The following is a 26,880-nucleotide window of genomic DNA, read 5'->3' on the forward strand; positions in this document are numbered from 1 at the left end:
TCTGATTGGCTGTGATGTTTAGGCATTAGGAGAGACGATTGGATCTAGAGCCAGTCCAAAAAAAGCTGCACAAATCACATAAGTTACCCATTTTGGTTTCAAAAAGGTGAGTCTCACCAAAAGGTGAGGAGTTTGCATGCCTGCAGAAGGGACATATTTATATGAACGTCGTCCCGAGGCTGTACGTTGTAGACCATACAGTGATGGTCTCCACGGTTTCTCAGGAATATCACACAGTTCCATTTCATCAAAAACGCATGCTATTCCAAATGTTTAGATAATCTTTTCTCTCTGCTACAAAGTCTGAACGGGTTTACCACAAGAAAAAGTCTCCAAAGTTTGTATCAATATGAAGACCAGCATCACATTCTTCCTCTATTACAAAGAAGTCATAAAAACATGTGACCTGTTTCTCATTTCTGGTTCAGAGTTCCTGCCTGCAGACTGAAGTAAAGGATGAGGAAGGTGAAGGGCAGATGTATGGAGGGATGGAGCAGATCTGAGGAAACATCCATCCAGATGTCTCTGTGTTGGACGGTGAAGGCATGCCGAACGTGCCAATCATCTAATTGGTTACTGACACAGAGTCTCAAGTGATTGGTTACTGTGGTCATTTGAGGACACATCTGGCTGTGAGTCCAGAGGGAATGCGAGGGTCGGAGGGAACCTGACAGTTGTCGCTATCTGTGTCTGCCTGCAACCAATCAGCTGTGGATGGCCTGAGGAGAGGTGGCGGTGCGTAGCCTTGAGGGCGCGTCGCTGATACTCGAGGACGTGCCACTCGCCTCGTCCAGACGACAAAGGAACGACGGCCAGGACCCCCGCCGTGTTTCAGAAGGAACATGTTCACACTTGGACGGCTACCGCTTCGTCGCCACAATCTACCGCACCCAGCTGGATCCGAATCCTCCATCTTTCATTTCCCAGCATCCTCTCTCTGGAACTGAATTTGATTTGGAAAAAAAACCCAATCCATTGCACGTGTCATGGGGGTCCAAAGCTACCGTTGTGGAGCAGCCCTCTACAATATGCCTGTCAACCCCAGAGAACTACAAAAGCTCCAAAAGTGGCTTTTTTCAAGCAGCTGTTGGAGAGGATGCTTCAGTGGTGACCTGCCCTACCCCATGGGGTGGCAGCTCCATGCAAATATAGCTCCTAATGACACAGCAAGGCAGCGTGGGTACTGCACACAGCCAACCAGAGGTCATCTCTACCGCCCCCAAGGGAGGGGCCACCGCACCGCTGCGACCGCCGGTCCCGCCCCTCGACAAAACCAAAATGACAGACGCCATTTCATCGTTAAATGCTGCCATGTGGTTTTTTTCTTTTGCGGTTGGAAGCCCGGAGCATCTTCATGGAGGCTCCGGAGGGCTCCGTTGAGAAGGGGCTGGTTAGTGGCGTCGCCCTAATGATCCAGCTGGTCGGCGGTGGTGTTTTAATGAAACAGCGTTCCTCTTGGCGTGTCTGTTTATCTGTTCCCCTTTAAAGGATGAAGCCGCAGCTTCCCGTTTCTGAGAGTCGCCAGTGATGAATTATGGGAGGTGTAGTTGTTTTTTTTTTTTTTTATATCAGGAGGCCAGATATGGCGTCTCGGTGCGTCTGTGTGTACACAGCAGTCAGATGATTCCGACAACAGTCTCTCTTTGGAAGGTTTTCAAGACGAGGCAGTTTTCTCGAAGCATCTCAGCAGGGTACTGGAGTGATGTCAACAATCCCCTCTGGCTAGCTGATGAACTTCAAGGAGCAAATGATGCGCTTCACATTAGGACCATCAGTCCCCTGCTGTTGGTAGAACGATACTTAGAGCACCCTAGCCAAGCCCAAACTCCTCTCCTCCTTCGCTCTCTACCCGCTCAATACCTCTCATCTGTCCCTGAGCTACCAAATGCACATCAATCAAATATATCAGAAGATATGACATTTTATATCATATACTCAATGTCAGTCACCAATAACGCAGTGTACCACAGCAAAGTCCGTCACTTTATTTTTCATACAAACCAAAAGTTCATTATTTTCGTACATTATATTTAATGTCACATAAGTTCATGTGCAACAAAATTGAAATGAGGAAGGCAATGAGTCGAGAGTAGAAGGAAAAAGAAAAAGGAGAGAGAGAGAGAGAGGGGGGGGAGAGAATGACACAGAGAGAGAGGCTGACAGACAGACATCAAACAATGAAACTCAGACGGTAACAGCTCACCATAAGGAGGTTCGGGTAAATGCTCCAAGTCTAATGTACTACTTCAAAATTTAAACAATAATTCAATCATTAAAAGTTAGGAAATCAATTTGTTATTTTTGCTATAGTTGATAGGAAGCTTTCTGAATGACATTTTCGATCCAAACCTTAGTGCAATCTATACAAAAGACAGACGGACGCAGCCCCCCACCCCCTGAGGTACAAGACAGTGACCCCCCCCACATGCAGCACAATAACCGGGGGTGGGGGGAATGAAGGGGAGGGATAACAGTCTGAGGTTGTACAAAAGAACTGGAAACACAGCCTCCAACATATATTGCCTACTGGATGTTTTTCATGGCTGCCCATTAGTGTGATGGTGAACAGTGGACTGACGTTCTGGGTTCAGGTCCTTCAGTTGTCCCTGGAAGAGAGAGAGAGGGAGGGAGGGAAAGAGGCGGCGGGTGTGAATGTGGGAGAAGGAGGAACAGAAGACGATGGCAGGGTAGAGAGGTAGAGGAGAGGTGGAGGAGAGGTGAGGTGGAGGAGGGGTGAGGTGGAGAGGTGAAGGAGAGGTGAGGTGGAGGAGGGGTGGAGGAGAGGTAGAGGAAAGGAGAGGTAGAGGATAATAGCGGTGGAGGAGAGTTAGAGGAAAGGTGATCTCTTCTCACCAGGTGGGCCTCAGTAGTTGATCATCTTCTTGACAGCCTCGAAGCACTTCCACTTGTCCGGGATGTAAAAGGGCTCGAAGATGTGAGGGAAGGGCGTGTCGTAACCACACACCCTGGCGATGGGGGCCTCCAGGTTCAAGAAACACTCCTCCTATTGACACACACACACACACAAGCAGACACACGTTTGTCAGTGTAAGCAAGACGTGTCACTCACCTTGACACGACAGCACAGATTCAGCAGATGGCTGTTTGCTACAGACACTGTCAGCCAAAAAGGCTAACATAACCACACAACACGCACGCACGCCCCACGCACGCACACACGCACACACACACACACCAGGAGGAACAAGCAGAATGACAGTGTACAACACCAGATAATATAAAGGTTAGCTGAACAAGGATTTGGGAGACTGTGTGCACTAGCCCCCCCTCCAGCAAAAGCCAAAGCGATGAGTGAAGCTGGAAGTGTTTCTACAGGTTATCACTTCAGGGATGTGGGCCCAAGGCTTGTTTGGGGCCTGTTTACATTTGCAAGGGACGCTGAATAAAAAAAATAAAAATCCAGTTCCATCTGGAGAGTTAAGCATAATCTGGCAGGTTCTGGGGCCCCCGAAACAACAAATCGTTTCAAGATGACGTCTAATGGATTGGTGTTTTCTTAGCCCAGGTTGTTGAGTCTGGTTCAGGCAGGTGAAGGCTAAGAGGAAGCTCAGAGAGGCTAGGCTAGCTTTGGCTGCTGAGTGGCAGTTGGCCAGGCAAGGCAGAGGGACTCTCCCACAGATACAACACACACCACTCCCACAAAGACAGGATGTGTCCAGCCAGGCCCGAATGCCTGCACACTGATATCAGGAGGATGAGTCATGCACACACTGTTGTGTCAAAGTCAGGTCTCTACGGAAAAGAATCCCAACAGCCCTTAGAGCCAGCTTGGCTCTAAGCGGTGGCATAGCGGTGGCTTGCTTACACGATGGTGTTTGGAACCCTATTTCACACAGACAGGAGCATAGGAGAGTGGGAGTTGTGGACCAGTCCACAGACAGGCCCACGGAGGCAGACAGCACCACAGGCCCAGTCTGGGAGTCAGAACCTAGACTGTAATCTCCTCTAAATACCCTGCTGTCTTACTGGAAGCCCAGCAAAGTACAGTCTCTCGCCTGGACGGTCACCACAGCTGGACCGACGCACAGACAACGGCCACACAGATCCCAGTCCGCCGTAATGGCTGTTTATCTTAGAGGAAGAGCCTCATTATATGCAATATACTTAAATGTCAGAATAAAAATATGACAGCATGGCCGGTGGATCCATGCGTGGCCGTCCTGCAACGATCCCACTCGAGAAACCGAAAGGACGAGGTAAAAATACGCCCAGATTAGCAGTTGTGTGTTTAGACTCCTGCCACGCACAGAGGTCGTCGGCGACAAACCGCAGACCGTGGGAGGTTAGTAGTCGTCGCAGTGTGTCGGCGACCTAACAGCCTATCACGGGCCACGCCACAGGCAGACTGGGGTCCTACCAAGCGAGGGTTGGTCATTTGAGGACAGACGGACTGAATGTCAGTCCCTCTGGTCTTGCTTCACCCATAACGAACTTACATACACAGATTTATACACAGACAGCCTGTCATGACTATGAGAGGGGAGGGGGTTAGAGCCCTACAGATATTGAGACAGGCTTACTCGGGTCTTGTAGACCCCTACAAACACACAGAGAGAAAGAGAGTGTGTGTGTGTGGGGATGGGGGGGAGTTGTTTTGGTTTTTCCTACTGACGCTGGCAGCCAAAGAGGAAGTCTTGGACATATCTGTGGCAGAACATGAGCCTGGAGTTTGTGAGGGCAGGCGAGGGAGAGGGAGCCCCTGAGAAGCGTCCACGCTGCCAGGACCAGCACGGACATCTGGACCGGGTCTTCCACACTCAGACTTACCGCCGGGACAGGATTTTGAGAACATCGAATCCAGATTTGTTCTTTTCGGATACTGTACTGTGTACTGCATTCTGGCCAGCCCTCACAACTCACTTTAGACAAAGGGAAAACAAACTACCAAGGCTGTGGGGGGGCAAGAAGGAAAAGGAGGTCACCTCCTCTAAACCCTCGTCTTTAAACAGCATCACACGCATCCATAGTTCTGGTTCTGATCAGAAAGGCTTTTGTGGGAGAGGACCACAGGCCCTCGGGCCTCTCCTCACACCAGCAGGGCTGGAATGGAACCGGTTCTGTTTGAAGTCTGGTCGAGGATCAGGATGGTGCTGGATTCCTGTTTGGGTCGTAAGGCTGTACCCTGTCTGATTTGTGTTGCTGAACCAATACCCACCCACCCACCCACCCACCCTCCCTCCCTCCCTCCCTCCCTCCCTCCCTCCCTCCCTCCCTCCCTCCCTCCCTCCCTCCCTCCCTCCCTCCCTCCCTCCCTCCCTCCCTCCCATCTCTTTCATGATTTCTATCTATCTCAGTTCTCCTCAGTGGTGACTCCAGGTACAACACAAAATCTATGTTTCCACGTCCCTTGCTCCTGACCTGACGCCAGACTCTCCAGCCTTCCTTAGCCTTCACCAGATTAGGACAGCTGTCAGCTTCCTGTGAGACAGTCCAACCCCACCTCGGCACCCCCAGCCTTAGCTCCTGAGTGGTACACCCCAGGTCCACCCCTTGTCTGAGTAGTCGGCTCCAGGCCTGTTAGGAGCTGGGTCATGACTGGCCAGCTCCTCTGCTCTCGTGAACACGCTGGTTGTGAGGAACACCATTTCCTGGGCTGTTGTTGTTACCGGTGCTCTTAGCAGCGTGACCCAGCCCTGATTGCTGGTCACCTTCCCGTTAAAAGCCCTATTTTTAGCCTAGATTTTCCGCTGCGGCTGTTTCCCTATGACTCATCCCATCCGACCCTAGGCTCCGCCCCCGGGCATCTGGTCAAGGGGTGAATGACCTCCATGGATGGTAGCCAGTCTACTGTCCACATACCTAGCTGGCACTGTATGGTATGATGATGCCCTTTCCAATAGAGGCTCGTCTGCCCCAGCCTCTAGAGATTAGGGAGAGTGTTCCTTTCACCCTCCATCTCAGCCTCCCCCATTAAACCCGCTGTCATCGCGTCAATGCAGGCCTAGTAACCGTAGCCGGTCTCCCGTGCCCCTCCATAGGACGCTGTGCATCGGCGCGTCTCATTCTAGAACCTTCTGGGCTGACAGACGGCGGAGGTCGTACATGAGGACGTGCCGGGGCGGCGGACCAGTCAGGACTTCTTCTGGCACCTGAAGTTATTACCTCAGGGGGCCCACTGACATACAGGTATCACTTTCATAGGCAAGGAGAGACATATTAACCCCCCCCCCCCACACACACACACACATCAGAGACACATTGCCCTTGCAGAGATGCTCAATCTTTCTCTCTTGCCTGTTCTTTGCCGCTTCAATACCACTACTACACACACGCACACACACAATCTCTCTGTCTTACCTGCACAGTGGAGCTGATTTCAGCAGCAAACCCTCCAGTGACTGGAGCCTCGTGACTGATAAGCAGACGTCCAGTCTTCACCACTGACTGTAGGGAACACACACACACACAGATCAATAAAGGCTGCTTATCATATTTGCTGGTATACTCTTTGGTTTCCCAGCTGCCACTGGGATGCCTGAAATGTCCTGGAGATGTGTGTGTGTGTGTGTGTTTGTGTGGGGCGCTCTTATACTGTAGGCCTAACAAGTTCAGCCATAAAACGTTCTGGTATGAAATGAAAACAGTTCAGATCAGAGTTTCCCTAACACAGAGATCACAAACGTCAAGGCACATACTTTTGGAATTTCTGCTTTATTGGGTGTGCTTTGCCTTCGGCAAGGGCACAACCTTTGTTCTCTCACATATATATTATTATTTTTTTATTTTATTTTATTTTTTCCCTAAAACTCAGTCAATATTTGGCCTACATAGACAACGTAGGTGTCAAAAGTTTCGTCTTGGTAGCGATTGAGTTGCTTCTATTGGAATTTACGTTCCGTTGCATGGTTTAGGCTTAAGTTAAGCTTTTGTGGCGAAAATTGAAGCTAACGGTGGCTAATTTGCTAGCCACAGTCACTGACGTTACTAACGTCACTGCGTCACTAACGTCACGAAAACACGCGTGACTACCTTTGGCAGAACATTCGTTTCGCATCTGTTAACTTGGGGGATAGCTAGGCTAACTATAGCTTTACTGCAAGGCAGCTGCAGAAACGCCACAAGAAAAGAGGCCAGGGTGATAACTATTTACTCATTTTACTTTGTGATATGACACACAATTGTGATGTGTAATGTACAATATAAGCTGATATTATTAAGGAAGTACATCTACTTTCGGAAACAGTAGTCTACTATTTCACTGAAGTATTAGCATCATGACATTAGCCTGTGTTGCCCGGGCAACACATACTACAGTGGTCTATGATGTATCTGTTTTCAATCGTTAAAATAAACATTCCTCACATATACATTTTCGTTGTAGGATTTATTATGACATTAGATTACAAGTAAATGATTTGTGGGTGAAATTATCATTGCCTGTGGTTTCAATCCAGTGTATCACTGCAACGCAGTAGCCTACGCGAGACACTACAAGCTACGCAAGACACTACAAGCTACACAGCTGTTTAGGAAGTCAAACGGCGACAGAACATGTTCGGCACTCCCCTTACTTAAATCAAAAGTCTATCTAACTACTAACCTGAACTTCATTGCCACAGCCTAAACTTTGTCAATCTGTTCATGAAAATAATTAATTTCAGCCTAAACCGTACAACGGAACGTTAAATCCAATTCAACCAACATAATCGCTACCAAGACGAACACAGCAGTAGTCTAGTACTGTACCGTAGTAGTACAATTTACCGGGGCAGCTTCTCCACACAGGGCTATATCGCATTTTGCGTTGTTACTGACAATGATCGCTACCAGCGAGCTTTTTCTGAATGAGCGATTTTCCACTAAATAAATGTCAAGCTTATTTACGTTTTTGGGGGCATATTTTCAGTTAGCAGATGGTACTGTTTGAATCGCGATTCCATCTTCTACTGCCGGTAACGTCGTAGAATAATCTTCAAAGGGGGTTCTTTATTAATGAATGAATGCAATGAGTAGGATAAATGCATGAAAATATCACGAGAAGGGAAAACTTAAAAGGACGTTTAAGTCATAGAGATTAGGTCAATTTTTACACCGGTCTGCCAAATGTATTCGTTTTGATTCAACGATGAGGCTGCCTCTTGCAGGGGAAATGAGAAGACATCTATTTCATTCTACACTTCACTCGTATTTTCAGTTGTAAATGAGCAGCAAAAAAAAAATGCTTTTAAATCTATGTAATCTTTATAAATAATAAGTATGCATTTTTATATAAAATACAGAAATATCAGTTGTAAAAATGTCATTAAAAAACGGACCCCTGTGCAACCGACGCAAGCAAGCACACCCTACAATTTCCCCAGAAATTGTACCCTCTCTAATTGTGATTGAGATAAGAGAGACAGGACATGTAAGGGGGAGAGAGAGAGGACATGCAGGGGAGAGAGAGAGGACATGCAGGGGAGAGAGAGAGAGAGGACATGCAGGGGAGAGAGAAAGAGAAAGAAAGAGAGAGAGACAGAGAGAGAGAGACAGAGAGAGAGAGACAGAAAGAGAGAGAGAGAGAAAGAGAGAGAGAGAGAGAAAGAGAAAGTGAGAGAAAGAGAAAGAGAGAGAGAAAGAGAGAGAGAAAGAGAGGACATGCAGGGAATGGTCCGCTCTGGAATCTAACCCGGGCCCCTGTAGTAAGGCCTTCACCTATGTGGTACGCCCCCCCATATGAATTACAACCTTTGTGAATGTGAACGTGTGTGTGTGTGTGTGGGGGGGGGGTTCAGACGCTGGAGGGGCTTCCAGTGGTATGATCTGCAGACCAGAGGTGCTCAGGGGTACAGGGGGGTCTCCAGGTAAGGCTGGGTGTGGGGGTGCCCTTCATACTGACAGCTCGCTCTGCTCACTGCTCTGGACCCTCGGGTGACAGGCAAACAGACCCTGACGCGTTACGCCTCAGTGGCCTCGATGACTCAATGTAAACTTATGACCTTGGCCAACGCTAAGATCCCGTGGGTGCCCCTCCCTGCACAGAGACTATTTCTTAATATCGGCTCGGTCTCTCCCTCTTGCAACACACAGGCGCGTGCACACAGTTTTGCTGCGAGTCTTGTGGACACAAGCCATGAACAGACATCTTCCCACTCCTGCAGGCAAGACGGTGGCACACCTCTCAGTGAGAAGCAGGTCGCAGGCCGAGTGGGAGACAGACAGATCTGGTGCCGTACGTCATTAAAAAAAACAAGAAGGACCCAGAGACGACGGCAGACTGGATGTTGTTCTGCTCCACAGGGAGACTTTAAAGGTCACCGTCCCTCAGCCTGAAACGAGTCTGAAATACGATATAAAATAAACACGCCGTCAGATTCAAACCTACCAGGCTCTCTTCCCCCTGCTCCGATCCGACTCAGCAATCTGCCTTTACGAGCAGGGTTAGCTTCTTTTCTTTTTTTTTACAGCCCACGGGCCTGTTTGGGTCTGGAGCCACTGTTTAGGGTCTGGACGGTGACTGGGTGGCTGGATCTGGTGTGTATGCGGGACTCACTCCAAGGGAAGACGATAGGGTTGGGAAAACAGACGGCGATCCCCAAATTTGTTCTTCGCCTGAAATGTTTCGATGTTTCAGAGTTCCGGTTTCCACTCGCTGTGCCGAGGTGGAGAATCGTACGGGTATAAAATATGCTATAAAACTGTGGGGGCTAGAGACACACACACACACTGTACTCTCCTTCAAGGTCCTTAGACCGTGTCACTTCCGGAGGACGGAGGGGTGGTTTTGAGAAGAGATCCACTCGGGCTGTGTGGTTTGACCTCTATCTCTCGGTCCCCTCTCATTTAGCCATCAGAACCAGGCTTTCATGCTGGCTGACTTGGACCCGGGTAGGACCACAACGTTGCAGAGCCGCAGAGACAGTGGCTGGGCCTGGGCTAGACCACATATGAGGATGAACAGGGGACTGGATCCAACAGGAAATTACACGCTGTGGACCACAATGCAAACACCGGGTTGAGGCAGGTCCAAGATGGGTTGAGGCAGGCTGGGTTGAGGCAGGCTGGGTTGAGGCAAGACTAGGCAAGGTTGAGGTAGGACGAGGCAGGGTTGAGGCAGGACGAGGCAGGGTTGAGACAGGCCGAGGCAGGGTTGAGGCAGGACTAGGCAAGGTTGAGGCAGGCTGGGTTGAGGCAGGACGAGGCAGGGTTGAGGCAGGCTGGGTTGAGGCAGGACTAGGCAAGGTTGAGGCAGGCTGGGTTGAGGCAGGCTGGGTTGAGGCAGGACTATAGGCAGGGTTGAGGCAGCCTGGGTTGAGGCAGGTTGTTGGTCTCAGGCTGGGCCCAAGTGAGGCTACATGGCGACAGCAGAGGCTGAAGTCAAGTGCTCATTGTGCAGCAGGGCTGTCATTAGGCTGGCCACCGGCTTAGCTGCCGAGGGGAGGCTGATGTTTACTAGCATTCCCATGCACACCCAGCGGAATGAACTACCGTACCCTGCCCCGCCCCACTCTCTGGCGTGGGCCTGATGCTCTGGCTTGATTCACTCAACCCTACTCCCCCCCCCCCCCCCCCGGTCAGAAGGACAGCCAGCAAGCTCTGTTCACACAGGACTAGCCTGACATGGCCTCAGGGTTACAAGGGTCATGCTGACACATACACGCTCAATGCGAGTGTCTCCCAGAGTTTGTTGATCTTCTTCCCAGCCAGGCCGTCAATCACCCAGCAACAGGAAGTGAAAGTTTAGAGTCCTCGCCAGAAACGATTCGTTCCTCCCACGACCCGCTGGCCATGCTGCCTTTCTTTCTCCCCTGACACACACACACACACACGCACCCTGTCATCATGTGCAGCCGCAGGGGCCTAACTCAGCGCCACCATGTGATCTGTGTGACAGATGGAGCAGGGGTGCAGCGGGCATCTTTAAAGTGGCGCAGAACAGTCAGCGGGGTGAGACCGTGCCGAACAAAAAGCTGGGTAAAACACAGAGGAACACACACACACAAACGCACACATTTAAAGAGAAACAAACATGGACACATACACACTTAGAGGGAAAACTCAAATGTATCCACACACAGACTTACGGGGAAACGTACACACGCACACACTAGCACGAGTGTCGCGGCGCTGGGCTTGTGGCCAGGCCAGCACTCGGGAGGAGCCAAGACGCCAGGGGAGACCTCAGACAGAAATAACTCCAAACATCCCATAATAGCTGCAAGCGTCCCATAATAACTCTAAACATCCTTAAAGACACATTAGAGCCAGTTGAACTCAATTACACCCTGACACACTCACTGTCAGCCTGCCCTGGTACCATACAATATTACCTGTGCACAGCTCCGCTAGCTCACCTCAGATTGACTGGCAGGCAAAGCAATCATCTCTTCCTCTGTCAAATGAGAACCTAATCAAGGGTAGTCAGCTCAGGTTGGAGATGACATGGCTGACAGTATGAACCAGGTTCCAGGTGCTGGAATAATACATCCATAACCAGCCCCCTGGCCTCTCCTCCATACCCAGCCCCCTGGCCTCTCCTCCATACCCATCCCCCTGGCCTCTCCTCCATACCCAGCCCCCTGGCCTCTCCTCCATACCCAGCCCCCTGGCCTCTCCTCCATACCCAGCCCCCTGGCCTCTCCTCCATACCCAGCCCCCTGGCCTCTCCTCCATACCCAGCCCCCTGGCCTCTCCTCCATAACCAGCCCCCTGTCTTCTCAGCCCCCTGGCCTCTCCTCCATAACCAGCCCCCTGGCCTCTCCTCCATACCCAGCCCCCTGGCCTCCCTTTCATAGCCAGCTCCCTGCTCCAACCTTTCCACTCAGGCCTGCTATCAGCCTCACTTCCAGCTGACTTTGATGAGCTCAGTCTGTCCAGAACCTGGTCCAACACTCAGCTAAATCCACCCAGATCAGCTCCACCCCCCCGGAGCCAGAACTTTCCCAGTGGAAAATGGACCCGCAGGCCCCTCCACCCCGATTGGCCCAGTCCTCAGCCTGCTAGAGGAGCACTTGGAAACCTCAAGCAGCTACAATAGGAGGACTGGGCTGGAACATACTGGAGTAAACCAGCGGAGGCCAGGCTGGATATGCCCCCTTCCATTGTCCTTCTCTAGCGGCGCTAGCTAACGGAGTGACACAGAGAGGAATTCACCTCAGTGCAGAGCCCAGCAGAGGAATGCAAGCAGTGGCTGTTGCCTTCTGGATGAATGGAAAATCCGGCAGAGAGAAGGAGGGAGAGGGGAAAAAAAGAGATAGGAGAGAAAGAGGAAGGGGGGGGAAGAGAGAGAGAAAGAGAGCAGAAAAATCCTAATGGAGTCCCAACTGCAACACTAACCGTCTACCGTCTACTAGTGTGACTTCACTCTGGGAGCAATGGTGTCGTACTTCCACGGCAGACCTCCAGCACAGCCCCATAACCCCAGGCCCGGACCTGGAACTACCCCTGAAGAAATACCAACTATGACTCAATTTTCCGCTGATTAAACCACCGCGACACCACCACAATGACCCCCCCCCCCCCCCCCCCCCCAAGGCTAGAGCTCAGTGTTGCTTTAGTGTAGTACAGAACCGGGGCGCAGACGCAGGCCCAGACCCAAACCTCAGGGTTTTCTTCATGTGTCATTCTAGGCAGATGGTTTTATGTAACTCTCAATACTGCGGTACGATGTGGAGTATCCAAGCAAGCAAGCAAGCAAGCTATCAGCGTTAACTCTGCCATACCGAAACAACTGGGTAGTCGGTTAGGAAAAACCGGATCAAGCGATCCACACCTACCGCAAAGCTTAATCGAAGTTGGGAGATGAATTCAACAGTGATTATGTCGACTTTATTGACCTTCACAGCTGGTTGGAAGGTTTAGTGCATTCTGCTTGAACACGTCTGTAATAAATTACCCTTCTAATTGAAAAGTGATGTCTGTAACAGAGTTGGGGGATTGCGTTTTGTGTTTGTTTATCTTGGTTTGAAGTCTTCCTTTCTTATTTCAAAGCGAGAGATGAGTTACGGCCAATGAGACCCCTCGATACAGGGATGTCAGCAGCGAGCGTTGACGCCAGCATCTTAAGAGCTCAGCGAGCTAATTTAAAGCTGCGGTCTTAGTCGCCTGCATTCTTCCCTCTGTCTAGCGCGCACACGCACACACGCACACACACACAGACAACCCCGGTCACCTTGCTACCTCCATTCAACTGATTAATGAAGAGAGCGAGTCGGGTCCTCTGGCTGCTAGCTGAAGCTCTAACACAGTTCCAACATGGCCTCTCAACGACCTGGCCGCTGGCTCCTCTCCACACAGTCCTGCTCAGGGCAGACACGAGACCAACAACAGCCCCCTCTTAACGGGCGCACGCACACGCACACACACACACACTCTCTGGTTGTTTCTGACGACATGGTGCCCGTGACTGGGAAACGTTTGGGGTCGACCGACCCTGCCAGGCAGTGAACACCAAACCTCACACTAAAGCCGCCATGCTAACCAGCGACGTTTTATGTTAGAGGCCGGTTTGCATTGGAGCGTTAACTCTGCGCAAAAACAGTATTGCTGTTATTAGATTCCATTAAGAGTTTCCCACAGTGGTTCATCTGGGTCTAGTTGATCACATCACAGCCACAACAGTCTACTCTGCATCATTTACATAAACAAGCCCCAAAAAATTTAAACCAAAAAAGAAAAAAAAACATACATATATATAAAAAACATTTCTATAAATGCGAGTTTCCATATCGGACTGTGGTCAGGGGTGCTGGAGAGAAAAACACTGTTTTCCATCCTTCATCCTGGCAAAACAGCTTTGGAAAACAAAAACCATACTTCACTTTGAAGCCTACATCAAGAAACAGAAAAAAATAAAAAAATAAAAAACGATGGGAGTCAAAAAACACGATGCATTCTCCCATAAAAAAAGTGCATAATTATGGATTTGCTTTAGCAAGTGTAGCCACAAACAAGGATGAGGCACAGTCTGTTAAACTGGACGCAGCGTTCCAAAAGCAGGTCTCTGGTGTGTTTGCCCTGCATATTCATTCCACTTCAGCTGTTTTCATGTAAACATGCTTTCTCTGCTCTCGGTGCCCAGGTACTCTGGTCACCAGCTGTCTTTGACCAAGATCCACATTAAACCTAAAACACTTAGAACTGGAGACGGGCAGCCTGATAAAAAAGGTCTTATCAGCAGCCAGTCAGCCGGCAGGCTCCACAGCCAGTCAGTCAACCAGTCAAGCAACAGTGCTGAACAGACACCCCTACACCTGCTCTCCTCGCTCCTCCTCCTCCTCCTCCCCTCTCCGTCCATCCAGCCGTCTCAGACCCTACCTCTCACGGTGGTCAACGCTTGATTCAGTGGAGAGAGAGAGAGAGTGACGCACAGAGACGCCGGGATGCGAGAGGGAGCATCGCCTGCGAGTCTGGAGGGAGCCCAAGAGCGGAGCAGTGTCCTGAGGTGACTTCTGGCTGCGCTGGTGAGTTGAGCAGGTTCATCCAGAGACACTTCTGGATCAGAACTGTATCTCTCCCCTGCCCACAGAGATCTCTTTCCATCTCTCGAGGCAGGAAATCAACGTGGAATGACAGAACGATAACAGCCTGTAAAGGTATTAGTATAGATAACCTGAGAAAACGGATCCTTTTCACACCATAGGGTGTCCTCCCTAACCTAGTCCCATGAGACAGTGACCTGTAATGGATATGGACTTAGCTCAATGAGATTTCCAGTCAAGGGTGTTGGGGGTGGAGGTTAGGGGTGGAGGTGGGGGTAAGAAAAGTGGGCCAAACTTTCCCCATCCTGGTGGTCACATGACATTTACATTTAGTCATTTAGCAGAAGCTCTTATCCAGAGCGACTTACAGTAAGTAAAAGGGACATTCCCCGGGGCAAGTAGGGTGAAGGGCCTTGCCCAAGGACACAGTGTAATTTTGCACGGCGGGGAATCCGACCGGCAACCTTCTGATTACTAGCCCGACTCCCTAACCGCTCAGCCACCTGACTCCCATGACCCTGTTAACCCAATAGCGAACAGGGTTAAAGGTAAGGATCAGGGTTAGCCTTATTTTGATAACATAAATAACAAAATATTCCTATTTCTAGCCATATGTCTGGCCTCTGACCTCCTTTAAACCATCGGAGCACATGTATGGTCTGGAGTATGGCCTCTGTATGACCTCTACGAACTCTGGAAAAAACGGTCAAAAGTATAGGAGGACCGCCTGATACACTCCCTCCCCCCCACACCCCCTTCCCAATACAAACTATGGCCAACCACATTTACCATGACAGAAAACAGACCTTCGGCAGGAAACCATGCGAAACCACACAAACATGATGTACCATGAACTCTCCTAACATGCGTTTAATGGGTGACAAGGGCCCTTGCTGCTGGAGCCAGACTCCCCTAGTTCACCCTGCCACAGCCTGGTTCGCTTAGCCAGTTGGGTCCCGGGGGCATTTGTTTTGGCTCTCCCCTGAGGACGGGGGCACCCAGCCAGCTGTCCGAAAAACGGGGATCTTAGGCAGAGGCAGACAGCAGAATTTGGTTGAGGTTCGGGGGCTGGATGGGGAGGGGAACAAGGAGGTCCATTGTGGGGAGAGGTGAGGTGATGCGGGGCCCTGAGCTGCAGGCAGTCAGGCTCTTCAGCAAAGGATCATGGGAAGCTTCATCTTCAACCAGACCTCACAAATGGATGAGTCCATTGCCATCCAATCAGCCGGCTGCCCTCTGTCAGCAGTTTGTCCGAGGCCCTAGCTGGCCCTTACAAACAGGCCACATGGGCTTGAGTCTGGAAACCAGAACGGACTGACTGTTCGTTCTAACACAACACTGTGGCAGGCTCGACTGGCTGGCCTGAACAGCAGAAGACCTGGAAGAGGGAGACGGAGCATGTCTGTGTGGTCATGTTGCTCAGCCGCGCAGAGGAGTTGGACTAAAATACCAGGGAGACCAGGGAGACCAAATAGAAGGCAGAATTCAAACTGGTTAGCCTGCACAGACCTACTAGGTCGACACTGACAAGAGGGAGACAGACTCCTCCCCCCTTCCTCGCGTCTCCTCCCCCCATCACTCCTCTCCTCCACCCTTCCTCTCCTCAAATCACGCCCTTCCCCTCCACTCATCCCCTCTTTCTCTTCTGGGCCATGGATGGGACGTCCGCATGAAGGGCTGCCTGTAATGAATCTATTAGTCCAGAAGGACCTGAATGAATCCACTGGTCACAGTCCAGGCCCAGTTCAGGGTGGCTGTGGTCGCGGAGTCCCGACTGGACCCGGCGAGGCCAGGACACTTCCCCCTGCGGTGAGCGCACAGCCCTGGGCCTGGCAGGCCTAACCTCCCATTCAGCTGATCCCTAAATGAACGACTATTACGTTTAACTGGGCCACTGCAGGCCGTCGGACAGACCGACACGGCCCGCTTCCCGGTGTCCGTTTGACTGGGATCCCCTCCCACGTCCCCTGGGGCAGATGGAGCTGAGTGCTTTTAGGGTTTCAGTCGAGGCCTCCGCTGGAGCGCCTCGACGAGCGCACGCGCACACACATCCCTGGATCGAGCGAGGCCGTCGGAAAACGGCGTCGATCCCCTCGTGCTGCTCAAACACACGCACACACGTGGGCGGTAACAACCCCCCCCCCCCACACACACACACACACACAGCGCTCGCTGTGACTCACAGTGCTCTGCAGATATAATAGGCCACTCGAAACAGAGCGCGCGTCCTCGGGCTCTCCACACCCGCCTGTGTGCTAATCAGCCAATTAGAAGGCTGACGGCGTCACAGTGCCGGGAGTATGCCGGGTGATTTAGACACCAGGATTAGGAGTCTGGCACTGGGGCCGGAGGCTGACATGCCAGGGGCCGGCCACAGAACCGGTCTGGAGTTACAAGGGTCAACCTAGGAAACCAGAGAGGATGGGGTTAGCGGCCGCTAGCCTCTGCTAGCGCTGTCGCGGTTCATGTACACAGACTTTGACTGGGCGCTACTATCACTGGTGTCTAGATGGTTGAGATGAGAGGACCAGAGGAGGGGGGAGGGGGGGGGGAGAGAATGGAGCTCCTGGACCACCCATGCTCACCATCTACCCATCCTCCCCCACACCTGTGGTACAGAGGATGTGAAGATGTTTGGCCTAGCTCCATCCCAGTGAGGTCATCCTTCCCCTGCTCTCATCGTCTGAACATGGTCAAACCACCTCAGGATGAGTGAGTGACTCAGAGAGAGAGAGAGAGAGAGAGAGAGAGAGAGAGAGAGAGAGAGAGAGAGAGAGAGAGGGAGAGAGAGAGGTCTTACATCAGACATTCTCTGACAAACACCCACATTTGTTTTCAGTTTCAGACATAAAGGCACATCTGGACATGGGGATGCATTCTGCTTTGGACTGACTTTAATGGCAAAAACAAAAGCTTGTAACATGCAGTCATACGTGGCAGCCTGGACAAAACGACTTGTGGTTCTGCCTGTGATTAATTCATGCCCTTCCGAACTAATAGGTTGATTAGAGGCGGCCTCTAAAATAGACGCCACATCATACCCCAGGAGAGGAAGGGGGAACGAGAGGAAGGGGGGGGGGGCGGAGAGGAAGGGGGCAAGAGAGGACAGGGGTGAAAAGATAGGAAACAGGGAGGAGGGGAAATGAAGGGTAGAGCAGAGCAGAGGAGGAGAAGCGCTGTTGACAAGACAAACAGCTTGTCCCCAGGGTGCGGAACGTGCTTTATAAACACACTCCGTGGAGCCATGTTAATGGGGCGACACTTCAGAAACACCGCCACGTTTATTATTATTCTCATCATCATCAGTACTAAGATGAGTCACCGTGGGATGTCTGTGCAACAAAACACCCCCCTGACAGACGTCTGTGAGGCTCATTTCCAGGGCTCGGGGAAACCAGACAACGAGACTCAGGAATACTTCATTAATGCAGGTTGGACAGACCATAAAATAACTACCCTGACACAGTAATCGTATCCCTGAGTCTCGACTGTTATGGCAGACGCAAACACACACATCAAGGCGCGCTCACACAGACATCACAGGGGCGTGCGCGCACGCGCGCACACAAACCCAGCCACAGACGGAGACAAATTCACACACCGAGACACACAAGCACACACAGTGTAATACCATTTTATGACTGCTGGTTATGTGATAGTCTGGCATCGGTAGAACGCAGCACAGATCCACTGGCTCTGTGTTGTACCACAGGGACCCTCAAACTACCTTATTAAACTACAGCAGAGACAAAGAGCCTCTGCCAGGAAGCCCATGTGTGTGCGGGTGTGGGTGTGTGTGTGTGTTATTGTGGGAGAGAGAGCAAATCAGGACAGCAAAGCTTGCTGCTTCCCACATCTCTCCCACCTTTAGCATCATATATGTGTCTCACCTTGCAGATCGTCTCACTGTCCCAGGGCAGGATGGTCTGCAGATCGATAAGCTCACAGGACACGCCCAGTTTCTCATTGGCCATGGTGACCACCTCTCTCATCACTTGAACCTGAGAGAGGGGGGGGGGGGGAGGGAGAGAGAGAGAGGGGTCAGGGGCGAGCAGGACAGTCAGCCATCACTTCTGGTCAACTTTGAGAGATCAAAGGCAATGGAGGTAAAAAATTGAAATCCCCCCCTCAAGTCTTCTCTTCTCCCCTACTGTTAAAACCCCCCCTCCCATCAGTTACACCCCCACGCCCCCCGGCAGTGTAGGGGAGAACAAGCCGGGCTTAGAGGCAGCTCTTTGTAAGAGGGGGGCTGAAGACTGTAAACCCTGCAGAGAGGAGGGGAGCAGGTGTGAGGCTGTCATGTCCCTCCCCTGCTGGGAGGCACACACACGCACACACACACACACACACACAAACACAGGCGAGCGTGTGTAGAAGCTGAACCTTGTTCTGCTATAACACACAAACACACACACCAAATCCTACCTGCGTTCCCCAGGCAACCAGAGTGACATCACTTCCTTCCTCGATGACCTCTGCCTGCGAGAGGGGGATGGTGTAGGACTCCACTGGAACCTGCTCCACTGGACACACACACACACAAGTCCATACTCTGCTCAACAAGGCTTCTTTTGCACACGTACATCGCTCTCCAAACACCTGCATGAGAGTGTTGTGTCGAGTCTTGGCTGAGATGCCTCTCCTGTCATCATATCAGGTTGTAACCTGATGTGAGCTCCCCAGGATGGAGGGTGAATATGGGGAAGAACAAACAGAATACTGGGGAGACGACCAGCACATATCACACACACACACACACACACACACAGCGAAATACGGATGATTACAGCCCACAACCGCAACACATGTTCACATTGGCCTCAGGCACACACAACTCATTCGATATGGGGCTTTCCAGAACTCATCAATCAGCTGTTAGTTTGGTGTGTTTTCCCCATCAGCCCCATCTATGAGTTAAGACACACACACGCCCTGAACTAAGTCTAATGGAAGGAGGCGAGTTTGTGAGTCCTTCCTGTTGAGAAAGCCATAAGCTGCAGGGTTAAGAGGGCGTAGTTTGGAGACTCAGGCGAGAAGGAAGGAATCTGTGAATGCATAGAGCAGCTGTGTGGAAGCACAGCTAGCACACACACACCCTCTCCCACACACACACACACCCCTCTCACCTGCAGCTCTGTACAGGATCTTGGGCTCGAAGAATATACAGGGGTTGTCGTCAGCGATGCAGGAGAGAAGCAGCCCCTTACACTGCACTGGGCCCCTGGGTATAACCACCTGGCACACACACACAAAGTTATGATCCAACATTTATGGTTTCCTCTTCCAGTGTATAGGTTAGCTGAGTCCTGAGGACAGTGGTGGTGAGGTGGCGGCGTGATAAGTCCACATCTTATCAAGATGACCTTCAGAGAGCCGGTGCAGGATGTCGACTGTACGCGCTGCAGATACCCACCACCGACGAGGCGCGCTCGTAAACCTGCTCTGACCGGCTTCAAACCTGCTCTGACCGGCCTCAAACCTGCTCGGACCGGCCTCAGCAGAACGACCCCCACCCTCCCCCCCCCCTGTGTGGGCGCAGTGTTTGACATTTGTAACACGCGCTCCCGGAACCACACGTGCGTCAAATCGAAATGGCGGCCGATGGGATGCGTCTCTCCGCCCCCCCGCCCCCCTCCTCCGGCCATCTCCAGGTCTGACGCACACGAATCAACCTACCTGGGCTCCTCTCTCTCCTTCTCATCTAACCAGATACGTGTGTGTGTGTGTGTGTATTGGGGGGCTATGGAAAGGGGAGGGGGGGAGTCATTGGGCTATAACCAGAACCAGGAGTCTCAAGTGTTCCACTGGACGCTCGGCTCATTAAAACTCAAAGGAGTGTAAGAGTTCACCTCCAGTCAGCTAACTAGCAGGTCTTCCAAGTAAAGATTTTAGCTCTGGGTCTCATCCAATTATCTGCGGGAGATACTGAACGTGGACGACACAGAAGAGGAGGAAGAGGAGAGGGCGAGAGAAGGACAGAGAGAGACAGACAAACAGAGAGAGAGAGACCCAGGACCGGAGAGGATTTGGAGGAGGGTACCCACCTTGATGCCGGGGCAGTGGGCGAAGAAGGCCTCGGGGCTCTGGGAGTGGTAGAGGGAGCCGTGACCCACGCAGCCCCACGGAGCCCGGATGGTCAGCTTACCACAGTCAAAAAGGTTCCCCGAACGGTACCGGTACTTAGCTGCCTCGTTCACTATCTGAAGAGACAAACAGCAGGGAGGAGAGACAGGAGAGGAGAATGGAGGCGAGCGGACAGGAGAGAACAGAAACAAGGATTGAAATCCAGCGAGACCACGTCACCCCAGTGTAGTTGGCACCTGTTGCTGGGTGGTAGAATACATCAGCAGATATCATTAACACGGGGCCGTGTCGGCATGGCAGCCGGCCAGCCCCCTTGCATTGTGGTTCTGCTTCTCCTGGTGCTTTACTGCTGTCTAATTACAGCCTCGTCAGGGGACAGGCCACTCACGGTACAGGAGCCAGGTGTGAGCAGTTAGGACCATTAGCAGACAGGAAGAACACATCAGCACCCTGCCTGTCTCCCTCAACCCCCCCATCCTCCATCTAGGCCTGCCTGTCTCCCTCAACCCCCCATCCTCCATCTAGGCCTGCCTGTCTCCCTCAACCCCCCCATCTTCCATCTAGGCCTGCCTGTCTCCCTCAACCCCCCATCCTCCATCTAGGCCTGCCTGTCTCCCTCAACCCCCCCATCTTCCATCTAGGCCTGCCTGTCTCCCTCAACCCCCCATCCTCCATCTAGGCCTGCCTGTCTCCCTCAACCCCCCATCCTCCATCTAGACCTGCCTGTCTCCCTCAACCCCCCCATCCTCCATCTAGGCCTGCCTGTCTCCCTCAACCCCCCATCCTCCATCTAGACCTGCCTGTTTCCCTCAACCCCCCCATCCTCCATCTAGGCCTGCCTGTCTCCCTCAACCCCCCCATCCTCCATCTAGACCTGCCTGTCTCCCTCAACCCCCCCATCCTCCATCTAGACCTGCCTGTCTCCCTCAACCCCCATCTCCCAGAGCGAGCGAGAGCGAGAGACAGTGGGGGATCTGACCTGGTCGAAGGCAGGGTAGATGTAGTCAGCAAACTGGATCTCGGCAATGGACGTGGCTCCTGCTACGGCAGCTCCGATTCCAAATCCCACAATGCCCTGCTCGCACAGCGGAGTGTTGAACACCCTGTCCTTACCTGAGGAGACGAGAGGCTTGCTCAGACGTCTTGAGCTAGCCATTCACGTTTGCAAAACCAAGCTAGCAAGCAGACAGTCAGGTTGTTAAAAATGATTTACCCCCGCAAATGAATCAGCAAAAACAACATACACAATTTCACCTCAAAATACCCCCATGGCACACTGTATTTTCGGATCAATTATAAATAAATCCTCTAATACACATTTACATTTATTCATTTAGCAGACGCTTTTATCCAAAGCGACTTCCAAGAGAGAGCTTTACAAAGTGCATAGGTCACTGATCATAATAACGAGATAGCCACAAAACATTGCGAGTAGCCAAAACATGAAGCACACATTGTGAACAACCAAAGTAAGTGCCAAAGGGAAGAACCATAAGAGCATGTAGTTAAACAAGTTACAATTAAACAACATGAACTGCTATAAATGCAAGCGTACCTGTGAAAAAAAAAAAAGACAAGCAACAATAATAAAAAACAATATATCACAGCGAGTACAAACAATTTTAAATCAGTTACCACTAACCACAAGAGCAACAAGTCTCTGAGCAAGAGTCATTGTGATCCTTGAGGAAACTAACATCGGGTCAAGCGAACCATTCCTAAGTACCGTTGTACTCCCGGAAAAAAGTGCGTCTTGAGCCTTTTCTTGAAGGTGGAGAGACAGTCAGTGTCTCTGATGGAGGTGGGGAGTTGATTCCACCACCGGGGGGCCAGACAGGAGAAGAGCTTGTGTTGGGACCGGGCGGTCTTGAGCGGTGGGACCACCAGGCGGTTGTCTGAAGAAGACCGTAGGTGACGGGTGGGGGTGTAAGGCTGCAGGAGAGACTTAATGTAGACGGGTGCAGTCCCGTTCACTGCTCGGAAGGTCAATACCAGGGTCTTGAATCTGATATGGGCCATGATAGGTAGCCAGTGGAGAGAGATGAGGAGCGGGGTAACATGGGAGCGTCTGGGTAGATTGTAGACCAGGCGGGCCGCTGCGTTCTGAATCCTCTGAAGAGGGCGGGTTGCACATGTTGGGAGACCAGCGAGCAGCGAGTTGCAGTAGTCCAACTTGGAGAGGACAAGTGCTTGGACTAGCAGCTGGGTGGAGTGCTCAGACAGGTATCTCCTGATCTTCCGGATGTTGTGGAGGGTGAATCTACACGACCGGGAGACCGCAGCAATGTGGGCCGTGAGGGAGAGCTCGTCGTCCATGGTAACCCCAAGGTTCCTGGCAGAGGATGAAGGGGTCACCGTCGCAGATCCCAGGGTGATTGAGAGATCGTGGGAGATGGAGGGTTTAGCCGGGATGATGAGAAGTTCTGTTTTGGCGAGGTTCAGCTGGAGGTGGTGCTCGGTCATCCAGGCGGAGATGTCTGTGAGGCAGGCCTCAATCCTAGCTGAGATCCCCGGATCGGTCGGGGGGAACGACAGGTACAGCTGCGTGTCGTCAGCGTAGCAGTGGTAGGAGAAGCCATGGGAGGTGATGATTGGTCCAAGTGAGGTGGTGTACAGGGAGAAGAGGAGGGGTCCAAGGACGGAGCCCTGTGGGACACCAGTGGAGAGCTGGCGAGGGCCTGACAGTTTGCCTCCCCAGGAAACCTGGTAGGATCTTCCCGACAGGTAGGATGAGATCCACTGGAGTGCAGTGCCAGTGATGCCCATCTCAGAAAGTCTGGCGAGCAGGATCTGGTGGTTAACCGTATCAAACGCTGTAGAAAGGTACACAGATGTAATAAAACCTTTAGCACAATTGAGTATGGTCAAAGTGCATTGGAGACCCTCCTTGTGTGGTAGTGAGCCTGGGTAAGAGACCCAGTCTCCCAGCCTCCTCAGAGTAAACCCAGACACATGGCCATGCAGCCTCCACCCTGTAATCTGGGAGGAGCCCTGGGAACAGGGCTCTCCATGTGGGAACCAACGCTATTTCTGTCCTCTGGCACTTTGTGTAATCGCCAAGCTCAGTGTTTTTCGGCTCCCCCCAGCTTCACTGCTGTCCAGTCAGCCACGACCTCAGGTGACCTTTGCTGGGGGGGCGGGGTGCTGACTCCGTATGCTCCGACTGTGCCAGCTCTCCGGATTTGGGGTGAAATATAGATCAGTGTGCGCTGTCTGGGAACTGGCCTGGTAGCTGACAGTCCCTAAACCTCTTTTTTTCTGGTTCTGTTGTGAAATAATCGTAATTTAGGGTCAAAAGTTATGACAGTGAGACTGTGATGGAAGGACTATTGCTTGAGTTTTACATGCTCACAAATAAACACACACACATACACCAAAGCTTCTGACCTTTAAGGAGCAGGGGCACAGACAGGAGACAATAAGAAAGGGACAGCGAGCGACAAACGCCAGGAGGGAGAGAGAGACACGTTGTGGGCGGCTGTTTCCAGGTGACCCGTGTTCAGCCACAGCCTGTCTAGAGTGGAGGCCGCTCGAGAGGAAGCGAGGCCGGCCTCAGTTATAGCCCCGGTCTGTACTGCCACACACACAGCTACCTGTTAACCTGCCCTGACAAACTCATCTCTGTGTGACAGGACCTGGCCAGACTGTCTGAGGTCTGACCTCTCGGTTCACCTGGAGAGAAGGATGAAAAACAGCTCATTCTTCTCCCCCCCCCCCTCCCGGAGAGAGGCACAAAACCGTTGACACGGGGATGAGATGGAAAATAATTATGTTTGAGGTGGCTGAGCACGGCTGACGTCAATGGAGACAAAAGGCAGCAGGAAAGAGACAGATTTGTAAAGCTCGCACTCCAACCCTAATCACACATCCCAACCAGGGTGCACTCTGCTAGACTCTGGTAAGGGTGGTGGGGGGGGGGGGGGCAGGAAGGAGAGGTGTAATTGAATAGAAAGAGACACTTGGATTCATTGTGACGTGCACGTCAAAGTGTGTGGGGTGGCAATTGGAAGAATCTTATCGTCATATTAGAGTGTAGCTCTTCACTAACGCTGTGAAGCGAAGAAATCCAGTCAAAATGATCTACCATTCACTGAAACCACTTATAAGGTACACCAGATCTTGTCAGAGTTTGTTTCCAAGGTATCCTTTAAGGTTGACAACAGAATACGCAGGGCCCTTCTGGACCTTTGAGTAGGCAAAAACGTAAAGACCACATTCACTATGAAGATGTAATCCTGTACTGCCACCTAGTGGCAGACCACTTATGTCACCATGACACCAGGAAAAGTATTCCTTCCTAATCCACCTTTTGTGTTGGTTTCATGGTAATTGATTCTGTGTTCCCAGTCCAAAATGACCACCTCGTTATGGCTGATTATAGATCCATAATAATACATTCATAATCATCCACTGTTGTGTTGCAGTTCTTGTGAAACTTGTGAACAAGTTTTAAACTTATATTTGCTATTTATGGCCTGTAGGCCTCTTTAACCTGACCTCATACAACATGTTTTAGAGTTTAAACAAAAATAATGAAAGGAGTATTTTGACTTTAACAAATACTTCGATGAAACATATTGTGCTATTTATTATATTATTGTGAGGGTGATCCTATGAATGGGCATGTGCATGAACTCATACACTAATTGTAGTGTAAGCCATTCAATTCTAATAATTGGTCATTTTTGATATTGACCAGAACAGAACATTAACAGCAACTACCTCGATTTATTGTGATCTCAATCTACCAAAGAAGCAAAACAATTATGGGAAACAAACCCCTTTTTCAGCTAGTACACACATAATACAAAATGTTTAATTGATTTCCTGTCACGTTTCCTCCATGGTTGTAGTTTGATTTGCAACTCCAGCAGTAGGGAGTGAGTGTGGTGAGAGTACGACAGGACTGAAGTTCTTACCATATTTGTCTCGGAGTCCCACCGTGCAACGGAACACCCCTCCAAAGGCAACATCCTCCCCAAAGATCACTTAGGGACAATAACCATGGAGACTCATGTCACACATCAACAAGACATACAAATGACAGTACAAAACACAGGACAACGACAAGTTATTGTTCATCAGTGACATTTAAAAGTTTTTTTTAATTTTTATTATAAGTGAATACAATCCACAGTGAAATGTTTAGCTACCTGCTGTGGGGTCGCTGGCAAGAGTGTTGTCCAAGGCACTGGTCACAGACTGGAATAAATTCATTTTTGTAGTGGGGCCTTGGAAAATATAGAATTATTTATCATTTTACACACAAGGCCTAACGTTTGACTGTATTAAAGTAATCCTTGTAATCTTGTACAATGCTGTATTCTAGGGGAAAATACATTGACATTTCAGTACTTGAAAGCAATTTCAGGGGTCATCCTTCTCTGCACTGTTTAATTCAACATTATTTAATCTGTTGACTGGTGTCATTGGGATGCAAGAAGACTGAAACACAGTTTCTTCATTCGAGTGGTTTCTGCCATAGTCATATATACATGTCTATGGTTTCTGCAATCACTAGAGTACAAAACGTAGCATTGACCCTGCTACAAGTAGTAGAAGGCGAAGAAATTAGCCACTTGATGGGTTTCGTCACCCTTGTTCTGAGTACAGCTGTATCCCAATACGATCGTGTACGTGCTACAAAGGGACACCGAAATGACCTAGATTGAGCCCATTACCCATTTTAGTTGATGCTTGTGCTTAAAAACATGTATCCTCTAACCTTATTTGGCAAATGGAACAAGGGCACTAGCATACACACCGGGACCCTTATATTTTAGTAAGCTAGCTAGTTAGCTAGCCCACTTACCATAGTTTGTGGGAACAGGGTCAGGGTGATAGGTGAAGTGTGCATGTCTCCGCTGTGTCTTTACTTGAGAGCTGCAGCTCGGGGATAGCTTGAGCAAGGAAGTCCCGAGACAGCTCTGGGCATTGTTGGTTCGGGAACCTCGGAGTAAGAACCGTGCAGCGGTCGCCATCCTTGTTATTATACTTGCAACAGGAAGGACAAGGACTCAGCCCTCCATGTGGAAAATGTGGTTATGATTGGCTGGGGAGGTGGGTGGTAATAGCGACGGTGTCGGAAAGGCTGATCGTTTTGTGTCAAAGGTTCTGCCGATGAGCGGAGTTTTAACCGTGCATGTCGTTTTTATACGACTAGCAGCTGTAGCCAGTTCTGTACCAGTTTGTCGGTCGGTCGACCCAAATTGCATGCACGTAGGTCAGTTATTGCGAATCTGCCCTTGTTTTTTTGGCCCTGGTGTGTAATAACATTATACATAGTCTAACTACATACAGAATTTGACCGTTTCATTTCCAAAAAACTTGCTGTATCTTTTTATCAATACAAGCATTATTTGATTCCCTTTAAAAA

The 26,880-nt window shown here is 50.8% G+C and overlaps 1 protein-coding gene across 1 annotated transcript; it reads right to left on the minus strand.

The window, feature by feature from the left end:
- Window positions 1–1,962: 1,962 nt before the first annotated feature.
- On the minus strand, window positions 1,963–26,517 carry bckdhb (branched chain keto acid dehydrogenase E1 subunit beta). Its single transcript, XM_067237851.1, has 11 exons — window positions 26,317–26,517; window positions 25,658–25,735; window positions 25,424–25,492; window positions 21,484–21,617; window positions 20,465–20,620; window positions 19,547–19,655; window positions 18,846–18,943; window positions 18,311–18,421; window positions 6,319–6,405; window positions 2,854–3,004; window positions 1,963–2,606 (listed from the first exon to the last, which is right to left on the minus strand). The coding sequence occupies exons 1-10, from the start codon at window positions 26,483–26,485 to the stop codon at window positions 2,864–2,866; spliced, it is 1,152 nt and encodes a 383-aa protein (XP_067093952.1). The 5' UTR covers window positions 26,486–26,517; the 3' UTR covers window positions 1,963–2,606; window positions 2,854–2,863.
- Window positions 26,518–26,880: the final 363 nt, after the last annotated feature.

This window comes from Osmerus mordax, chromosome 6 (genome assembly GCF_038355195.1).
Source record: "Osmerus mordax isolate fOsmMor3 chromosome 6, fOsmMor3.pri, whole genome shotgun sequence".
NCBI lineage: Eukaryota > Metazoa > Chordata > Actinopteri > Osmeriformes > Osmeridae > Osmerus > Osmerus mordax.

Excerpts from the sequence above, each read along its gene's own strand:
- bckdhb (XM_067237851.1), bottom strand. The coding sequence starts at position 26,485 with ATGGCGACCGCTGCACGGTTCTTACTCCGAGGTTCCCGAACCAACAAT. Across the intron at positions 19,656-20,464 it reads CCCACTGCCCCGGCATCAAG|GTGGTTATACCCAGGGGCCC; the intron begins GTGGGTACCCTC and ends TGTGTGTGCCAG. Across the intron at positions 18,944-19,546 it reads GATCCTGTACAGAGCTGCAG|TGGAGCAGGTTCCAGTGGAG; the intron begins GTGAGAGGGGTG and ends GTGTGTGTCCAG.